The sequence below is a fragment of the Brassica napus genome, chromosome C4 (assembly GCF_020379485.1).
Source record: "Brassica napus cultivar Da-Ae chromosome C4, Da-Ae, whole genome shotgun sequence".
Classification (NCBI taxonomy): Eukaryota; Viridiplantae; Streptophyta; class Magnoliopsida; order Brassicales; family Brassicaceae; genus Brassica; species Brassica napus.
The window spans coordinates 40,331,897-40,341,882 of NC_063447.1; the positions used below are offsets into that span (position 1 = coordinate 40,331,897).

At 42.0% G+C, this 9,986-nt stretch overlaps 1 protein-coding gene across 1 annotated transcript; it reads left to right on the forward strand.

The window, feature by feature from the left end:
• The first annotated feature begins 359 nt into the window (after nt 1-359).
• LOC125585507 lies at nt 360-2,768 on the forward strand. The gene is made up of 4 exons (XM_048754713.1): nt 360-939; nt 1,081-1,878; nt 1,957-2,133; nt 2,221-2,768. The coding sequence occupies exons 2-4, from the start codon at nt 1,095-1,097 to the stop codon at nt 2,622-2,624; spliced, it is 1,365 nt and encodes a 454-aa protein (XP_048610670.1). The 5' UTR covers nt 360-939; nt 1,081-1,094; the 3' UTR covers nt 2,625-2,768.
• The last annotated feature ends 7,218 nt before the right edge of the window (nt 2,769-9,986 follow it).

A 9,986-nucleotide genomic window follows, 5' to 3' on the forward strand; every position in this document is an offset into this window, starting at 1 on the left:
TCGATCGATACGAGGGACTTGACATCGATCGATATTTGGTGGTGACTATCGGTCGATATTGAGATGCGACCGTCGACCATCTCTTGCTTCCAGCGAAGCTCAAAAGATCTCTAAATAGCTCCAAATACATCATTTCCTTGCAAATAGTACATAGACCTATAAATACTCTAAATAGACTCTATATAATAATAAATGTATTTTAAAACACTTATAAACCAAGACTAATAGTAGGTAAAATACATGGTCTATCAGAAAAGATAAGGAGTCATTTTTTATGACAAATTTATATCCCATATGTAAATATTTTGAATTTGGATATTTATTAGCATATTTTCTAAGTAGAGGTAGGTGTTTTCTCAGTCCATGTTAGTTTAGATATGAATAAAGGATCATATACGGAGATACTCTTCCTCATAAATAAAAGAGAATATAGGCCCAATATACCACTTTGGGTTTGAAACTAAGGATCTACCCTCGAACCAAAAAAACCCTCGGCCACTTTGTACCTTTGTGTTGCATTTGACTATTATGCCCCTAAAGTGAGGACACGCAAGTGAGATTAGGGTTAGCAGCTGTCTTCAGCGATATCTCTCCGAGTACGGTTGGATTCGGCGTGATATCTTCGAGTACATTTTTAGCTTCCTGTTTCCGACTTAGGTCTGCACCTATCTCTTTCCCAGCCACTCCTCATGGTTGTGAAGCGTGTGAGGTCCAAATCTGAATCTTCGGAAAATCGGTGAAAAGATTTGATTGTAACAGAGAAAGGCGGGATGTAAGGGTTATCCGCAAACGTTTAGGGTTCTCGATTGGCTATTTAAAGCAACCCCTCAGAGACATAAATGTCAACTTGCTCTGGTAGAGAGAGAACGAGAACTGTTAAAGAGAGTATCAGAAAGTTGGAAATATCCTTTTACAGTAGTCGTTATCTCTTCGATTAAGGTTTGCGCTTTTCCTTTTGTCTTTAGGAATTAAAGTTGTTCTGGATCTTTGCAGCCCCAATCTTTTATGTCAGGCTTTTGTTTAACAGTTTACTTTTTTAAGGAATGTATCCTTCACTAAAGTTAATGTTATCTTTTGCAGTTAACGCATTTAAGATGGGTCAGCTTGTTAAGCTGGTCGTCGGTGTGTGGGAGCAAGTTAGCACTGTTGGTTGGCTGTTCTTGGAAGATCCAACAGAGAGGAACTATGATGTTATGGTTCATGAGAGCCAGACATATGCATCTTTGATGGATCTTGTGCGCACACGTTACAGTGTTGACGCACACACAGCAGTGGCTCTAACCTACGAGTTCCCCAAATGGATGAAGGTTTCTGGAGATGGCTCAACACCTCCAGGTGACGTAAAAGAAGATGGTGATGTGGATTTGTTCATGTTGATCAGACTTGAACTGCCTGATCTAAGGCTAATGGTGACAATTTGGAATGATATTGTTGCACGGTATCTTTTCCAGAATAGGGACAACTATACTGTTATCGGCAGCTCAATGGGAAGTGTGCCTCCTAGTACGTTCTGTTGTCAGGGTTATAATGCTGGAAATCACATATCCTCCACGCCGTTGCACGATTTGCACGGACCCTTACATGATAGTGCTGCTTATTGGGAGGGAATGCTTGCACAAGGATGGCAGTCATCAAACCAGCAGCTCCTGTTGGATATTTGCACTGACGATGAGTATGCATATTTGCCAAAGAACAACTTATCTATGAACAAACGAGCTCATGTAACCTCTGTGGATAGTAGTGAAGGAACACAATCTTCGACTGACTCTTCTACAGCTCCATCCGGTGTTGTTCCAACCCACTGTACTGGTGGTATCCTAGGACTTGCTGAAGACAATCTTCCGCCAGTCAATCGCCCCAGTATGGCACTAACCATAGGTGAGTGCTAAGTTTTTACTTTAACCGTTAATAATCTAGAAACATGTGCTGGACCTGACATAGCAACTACGACCGTAGTTGATCCGCAACCACGGAAGCCGACAATACTGGAATATCTTACGAAGGGGAAGGGGAAAGTATCTGATGCAGTCCATGTTGGCCAGAAAAGGGAAAGACCCCGCATCGACCATAGGGGCTGTCGTCCAAACCCCAACTTCCCGGACCCCCTTCTGGAAGAGGACTCCACGGATGAAGGTATTATTTAACTATTATACTTGGTGTATAAGCACTTTAGTTAGATGTTACTAAAGTTGGGTAAATGATATTTCTTGTTTGAATCAGGCTCGCAGGATGAGGGGACCAGACTTCTGTATGTCGGTCAGGTATTCATGGATCGGTCGGCATTCAAGACCCACATGTCCCTCTATGCCTTGGCTAAGAAATTTAGGTTTCTCTGTAGACGATCTGAGCCTGGCAAAATGGTTCTGGAATGTAAGGGTGTTGAGTGCCCCTGGAGGGTTTCTGCTGCAAAGTTGCCCGGATGTCCGAGGTTTCAAATTAAGAGGTTGAACGAGGAGCACACTTGTACTGTGGATGAGCGTAGGGATTTCACGAGACATGCAACATCAAATCTCATTGGAGAGATGGTGAGGAGCAAATATGATGGGGTGGGTTCAGGACCTAAACCGGGGTCTCTTAGGGAATTTATGCGCACGGACCATCAAGTCCCCATCACCTACTGGTAATCACTGAGTTCATCTCGCTTAGCTATTGGTTAATGAAGCAGTCAGATGGAGTTGACACATTTCCCATAACGCAAATTGTTACAAATATTTTGTACTAGATATATATGATATGGTAGCGTCCAACTCCGTAAATAATTGATAACATCTATGGTTAGCTGCTAAAGTCAATGTGGATACGCTAATATAATAACAGGGTAGATATAGCTGCTAACATTTACGGGTAATTGTTAACATGGATTATTAGCTTTAAGCTTAAGATGTACCTTCGGAGGCATCTGCTGCGTCCGCTCAACAATAATGGCTAGGTCTTCTGTCGTTATGGTCATGTCATTAGCAACAGTGAAGGCCCTGGTAGGCAGTTGTTGAAATGGTCATTGAATTGAAAATCAGAAAATGGCAAAAAATTGGGGTTGTTAGGGTATCTCACTTATTACGTCCTGCTCTCTCTCTCTCTCTCATTGAAGAGTACACTTCGTCAATATTATCCTCATTATGCGCTGCATTATCCTCGGGCCTGAAGGTTTTAATCTTTGGGTCACACTGGTAGTCGTTGAAGATGGGAGGGAGAGTCCGTGTCCTTTTGCTCTTTCTTGTGTCGCACGCTTCTTGAATAGTAATCTGCGGCGGAATGTTGGACTCGCGTCGAGCATCGTCCTGCGAGAGGCCGAGTGAGAACGACGGTATTTCGATCAGAGAGAAAAGGAAATCAATCTGACAAATATTTATTAAAATAAAACATCATAAAAGACAGTAAGTAATGGAGCAACTAATTTTATCGTTAACGACTAATACAGTTATTATCAGTGTACCTCATCCTCATGGTAGCTCTCTTCTTCATCCACTGTTGCCAATGACATATGTGGTGTGGAGTTCTTCGGCGCTTGGTTAAGGGTTTCATCTGTGACTGCCAATATCTTGTGTGCGGTGATACAATCACCTAGATTAACGTTTTCCGGGTTGAAGCTAGGTAGAGGCTGGTCTTTGACAGACGACTTCTGACAAATAATTAGGAAACAAAATGATCAGTTGCGTTTAACATTCCTCCTATGGCAGCTGTGTAATCCTACATTAAACAGATATGTATAACATACCTCTGGGTGGTTTGGGAAGCCCTCAACGTCAGATATCACACTGCTTATGAGGTCGTCGACGTTGGTATGGCATCCATTATTGGCAGAGGGTTGTGTTGGGGAGGATGTTTGGACATTGGGTAAAACACCCATCGTCTCACCGCTTGGAAAATTAAATTTTTGGGCAGGATCCGGGCCAGTGGATTTAGCAGCCGGTGGGTTATCGCCAACGCCTTGACCTCCAACGACAATATCTTCACGAAACACGGAGTATGGTTTTCGCAGCACATCAATAATACCCTGCATCACTGCTCCCTGCATTTTCTGAATTTCCGCTTGAATGACCTTGACCAGGTTCACCTCCAGTTTGTGACGTTCTGACGCTACAGCGTTCTCGATGTTGGGCTTCACAAGGGACGCAACGAGGTTAGCGATGTGGGTGTGGTCACCAACATTTGAAGCATCAGACTCGGGTGAATCCGGGGGGGGGGGGGTCTCTCTGGCCTCTTTCTTCTCCTTGGCCTCTTTCTTCTCCTTGGCCTCCTTCTCTTTCTGTTTTTTTTCTCCTCTAATATGAGCCAGTTCAGCCGAAGTCAGACCTCCAACAAACAATGTTTTTTTGAAAATGAATCCTTCTTTAATCTGTCGGACCATATTGAGAGCATACTCGTCCTCAATTTCATCATCCCATAGCAGATCTTCAGGAGAGTATGTTGTATCCTCGATAATGGATGTCATGTCAACCTACGAAGAAAATGCAGTCAACTTCGTGAACACACTTAAATGTAGATGCTACAAAAACTAGTAACAGCTACAAAACCTATAACAGTAGATGCTACAGAGAGTAGTAGATGTATGTTCCATTGGATACAAAGACTAGTAGATGCTACAAAAGCCCATAACAACTACAAAAATAAATAAGCAGCACAAATTGTATTGAATGTAGCATCTAATAAGCACTTTGGTTGCTACCCATGGAGAGTAGCACTATATTTACTTTTAGCAGTTAATTTAACGAGTTTTAGCAAATATAACTAATAGCTGCTACATTAATTGGTCTGAGATACTACCACATCTAGTAATCTCTACAAAATCTATTGATACTATAGTTTCTATTGCCAGTTAAGAATGCGAGTTCTTTCGGGAAAAAATATTTGAAATTGCACATTGCTGCAACATTACCTAATGCTAATGGCTGCTACATTATCTAGTATCAGGGAGTATATATTCTAGTTAGAACAAAATCTAATAGCCGCAACTAAACGTATTATCATCATTTGGTAGTGATTAACTTGCTCAGATGCGTTAACAGTATATATTCTAGTTATACAGTATCTGACAACGGCGGGTGGTGTGACTGTTTGAGGGTCGATTTGTTCAGCTTCTTCCTCTGCCTGTGCGTCACTAAGCGCAGAGTCTGACTCGCTGTCTGATTCAATAACTACGACAGGTTCAACTTGTGGAACAATCTCTTTGATTTGAGGGACAGCCGCCATGAAAACAAGCTGAATCGCATCCACGAAACCAGGCAACGCGATACTGGGTTGGGAGAGTAGAATTTCATCTTTCTTCTTGATCCCGGTAACGAGCATCTCGAAGGAAACTCTGCCCCATGGATAGGCAAGAAATTCATCCAAATCTCTGATCATCTCAACGTGTTCAGGGATGATACGGGGGAAATGGGAAGTCGGGAGTAGAACGCATGATGTAAATGCGAGACAGGCATACTTCAGTTGCATCTGTCGGTCCTTTACTGCCCTTTTCTTTAACATCTCAATTGCTAGATCTCCTAGGCAGAACTTGAGAGATCCGAACAACTCTCCTCAATATAGCTTCTCTTTGATTGGGTTCTTCTTTCTCTTTTTGCTGTATTTTGATGGTATCTTCTTGCAATTAAGCCCTGTTACGTGAGCAAACTCGTGTAGAGACATCCTAATAGGTCTTCCGGCGAAGAGAAACCAGATCTCGTATTTTTTCTTCACTCTAAGCATACGGGCAATAACGAACTGCCCGAAGCTACCGGAGAATGATGGGTTTTCGGCTTGTGATATGATCTTCCAAACGTGGGGTTACGAAGAAACTCAACCTCTTCCGGATCAAGTGCCTCGAGTATGGATTCGATTCGCTTAGGTTTGTGGTATGTATTAACCCTCTCACCATTAGGTTCTTCGCCGGCAGCGAACATCCGCTCTGGCAGCCGCAGATCCTCCATCTCGTCAGTATTTTTTCTTTTGGTTGGAGTAGAAACTAGGTTGAAGAGACTGTTGGTTTCCGACAAGAGAGAATAGATAGTTTAAGACTTCAAATAGACATCAAACGCTAACACTAAATGTAATTGATGCTTTTTCATTGGTCATTAACGTCTTTCGATATAGAGAGAGTACAATGGGTAGCGTGTAAAATTCGATTATATCTTCTTGTGTCTGACAATGAATCTTCTAGTACATGATATAGTAGCTTAGGTGGTGTAGGGGTGTTTCGGTATTAAAGAAAGTCGAACAATGTACAGGGTATATAGCTAATTTGGAGATTATCTGTGTATATAACCCCTAAATTCTCTAAATAAAAATGCTCAAATACTCCTCCACCGAAATATATTTAATTTTGATTTATTTTTAATGCAAAAAGTGATGAAATCCTTGTTATCACTTCACGAATTAAATTATTTAGAGACCATTTCATTTCTTCATTTCCTTCTTCCATTTTTTTCTCTGTGATTTTCATCATTTTTCTTCTATTGTCTTACCTCATCTTCCTTTTTGTTGCGATTTTTTTCTACTTATTCATCAATTTTCTTCTCTTGTTCTCTGATTTCACTTCGATTTTCTCTTTTGTTCCTTAGAATTCCAGATAAATCTTCTCTTACTCCTTCTAGCATTATTGAGGTTCTTCATCTTCTTCGATTTCTTCTTCTTTGATCTTTTTTTTATTTCTTCGTCGATTTTCTCTTCTTCTCATTCTATTTCCTTCACATCTACAAATTGTGAAGTTACAAGCACATATGAAAACCCCAAAAGTAAAAATATAAGAAAGAAAAAAAAACAGTTTTATCAAGTTATACTATCTTTCGAGTAAAACTATATAACTTAGTATAATTATGATTTACTTATACCAAGTTGTTGAGAATAACTGTAACTTTATGAAAACTGAATATATTTTCTCCACCCTTAGAAGATTACAATAGAGGCTCTTATATATTGTTCAGAGAGACTCTCAAACCCTAGTGTCATGCCTTAATCTAGTTACACGTAAAGCAATCTAAACCTTTAGTTACATGACACAAGAGGAACGTATTGGTTGTTCAGGACCACAGCCCCAGCTGGCTCCACCTTCTTCCTTACCGTACTTCTTTGTCTGCACTTCATCACGTCATCACTTGAAACACCTTTACCGCCTTCAGACATGGGCCTTTATTCTCTCTTCCTTCGAAGCCCATCTGAATATCTTTGTCTTGGCCCACACTCTTCATCTCTTCTTCATCCTCTGTTTTCTTCATATTACTTACACTCCCCCGCAAACTTGGAAGTTGTAGAGTACCAACGCCAAGTTTGTTCCTCAGTCTGGTGAACGCCAGTCTCGGTAGATATTTGGTGAATATATCAGCGAGCTGATCATCAGCCGGGATATGATACACTTCAACCAAACCAAGTGCAACTCTCTCCCTGATGTAATGATAGTCAAGCTCCATATGTTTTGTACGACCATGGAAACCAGGATTTGCCGCTAAGTGAACCGCTGAAAGATTATCACACCGGAGACGAGCTGGTTCATGTTGATAGATGTGGAGTTCACGAAGGATGTAGCTCAGCCAAGTCAATTCGCAAGCAGTCTGAGCAAGAGCACGGTACTCAGCTTCCGTAGAAGACCATGAGACGACATTAGGACCAAGTAAGGCACAGAACCCAGTTGTTGACCTCCGTGTGTCATGGCACCTAGCCCAATCACTGTCACTAAACGCGGAGAGACACAGCGATGTGTGTCTGAACAAATGAAGCCCATACTGAGTTGTGCCTCTAATGTAACGCAAGATCCTCTTCAGTAAGTTGAAATCACTCATAGTAGGTGAGTGCATCCGTTGGCATACAAATTTAACCGCAAATTGAATATCAGGGCGTGTTAAGGTGAGATATTGTAGTTTCCCGGCAAGACTACGGAAGAATGTAGGTTCAGGAAACAACACTGTATCTTTGAATACCTCATCAAGACGTGAAGGCAGAGGCGTAGGCATTGGATTCGCTGCAGCCATCCCCGCTTCAAATAAAATCTCCTCTGCATATGTAGTCTGATTGAGAAACAGTCTCTGATCATGATACTGAGCTTGAATTCCCAAGAAATAGTGAATTTCTCCCAGATCCTTCATGGCAAAGGTATTACTCAAGTCATCAACCAGGCGCATCATCAACTCGGACGAGGTACCAGTGAGTAAAACGTCGTCAACATAGAGCAAAAGTACCATGCTTTGACCCTTGCAGTGATACGTAAATAAAGACGGGTCTGCAGGGCTACACTTGAAGCCAAACTCCAATAAAAAATTGGTAAACTTATTGAACCAGGCCCGAGGTGCTTGTTTCAAACCATAGAGCGCCTTATGCAACCTGCAGACATAATCAGGATGCGACTTATCTTCAAAGCCAGGAGGTTGTTCGATGAACACCTCTTCTTGTAACTCCCCATGTAAAAAGGCATTTTTTACATCAAACTGGCGCACCTTCCAATTCTTAGACACAACAACATTCAAAACTACCCTGATAGTTGAAGTTCGAACCACTGACTGTATGTATCAACAAAATCAACGCCTTCTTCCTGTTCATATCCTCTAGCAACCAGTCGCGACTTTAGTTTAACTGGAGTTCCATCAGCTTTGAGTTTCACAGTATGAATCCACCTGCAACCCAAAACATGCATTCCAGGCAGTCGAGGAACCAAAGACATCGTCTCATTTTGATTTTGCGCATCCATATCCTCTTGCATTGAGTTCGTCCAGCCAGGATCCTTCAATGCAGCGGCGATAGTCTTCGGGATGGGTGGAATATTTGTTCTAGTGAGTAGAGCATACCGAGGATTCGGTTTGCGTATTCCATGTTGCAGACGTGTAGTCATCTGATGGAGACGAGGCGGTTGTGCTGCAGCAACAGGCACTGACCTATCTCCTGAAGATTCAGACCGTTCTCCACTTGGTTCATTCCTCTCAGGTGTGTGGACAGAGTGATCATACTCCTCTCCTGTAAAGAGACTTGGAGATGTCACACCAAGATTCTCAACTTGTGGTGAATTGACAGATTGTTGAGAGGAGTTGGTTCTCTGAACTGTAGGTAATATGAAGAAAACAGAGGATGAAGAAGAGATGAAGAGTGTGGGTGAAGTAGGGGCTGACTGCCACGCCTGTAATAAGGGCGTATTGAGAGGAACCACATAGTCTTTATACCGATTCTCAAATGGAAACACATCTTCATCAAAAATAACATGGCGAGAGATATAGATACGACCCGTGGGAGGATACAAACAGCGATACCCCTTGTATTGAGAATGATAGCGAAGAAAGATACACTGCAATGATCTTGGATCAAACTTGTTTTGCCCATAAGACCGTAAGCAAGGATAACAGGCTGATCCAAAGACTCGCAAGAAAGAATAGTCAGGTTTCGAGTTGTTGATCAATTCATAAGGTGACTTGAAACCAACCACAGTAGAAGGAAGTAAGTTACTAACATAATTGGCAGTGTAGTAAGCTTCGACCCAGTATTTAAATGGGGTTTTACTCTGAAACATCATCGCTAGTGCTTACGTTCGGCGAGACCATTCTGCTGTGGCGTCGAGGGACATGACAGTTGGTGATGAATGCCACACGAAGCCAGGTGATGCTTGAAGGCATTACTTGTAAACTCTCCCCCACCATCACTCTGGAACTGTTTAATTTTTCGACCGTAATGATTCTCAACTAGCTTTTGAAACGCCACAAAGACTTGATAGAACTCAGACTTTGTTTTTAAAGGAAACAGCCACGAGAATCGAGAGAAATCATCAACCAAAATAGCATAATACTTGAATCCTTGGTTTGATACAACAGGAGATGGCCCCCAAAGATCACAGTGAATACGATCTAGGGGCGCCACAGCAGTAGATAAAGAAGTAAAAAACGGTAGCCTAGCGCTCTTCCCCATATGGAAAGGCTCACAAATGTAGGATGTGCTGCTCTTATTTGTTGATATGACCTTGCTGCTCTTGAGATGCTGAAGAACCTGAGGATTTGAATGCGCCAGACGATGATGCCACACCAACTCACTTGCTGTCA

Excerpts from the sequence above, each read along its gene's own strand:
- LOC125585507 (XM_048754713.1), top strand. The coding sequence starts at position 1,095 with ATGGGTCAGCTTGTTAAGCTGGTCGTCGGTGTGTGGGAGCAAGTTAGC. Across the intron at positions 1,879-1,956 it reads CAGTATGGCACTAACCATAG|TTGATCCGCAACCACGGAAG; the intron begins GTGAGTGCTAAG and ends CTACGACCGTAG. Across the intron at positions 2,134-2,220 it reads AGAGGACTCCACGGATGAAG|GCTCGCAGGATGAGGGGACC; the intron begins GTATTATTTAAC and ends TGTTTGAATCAG.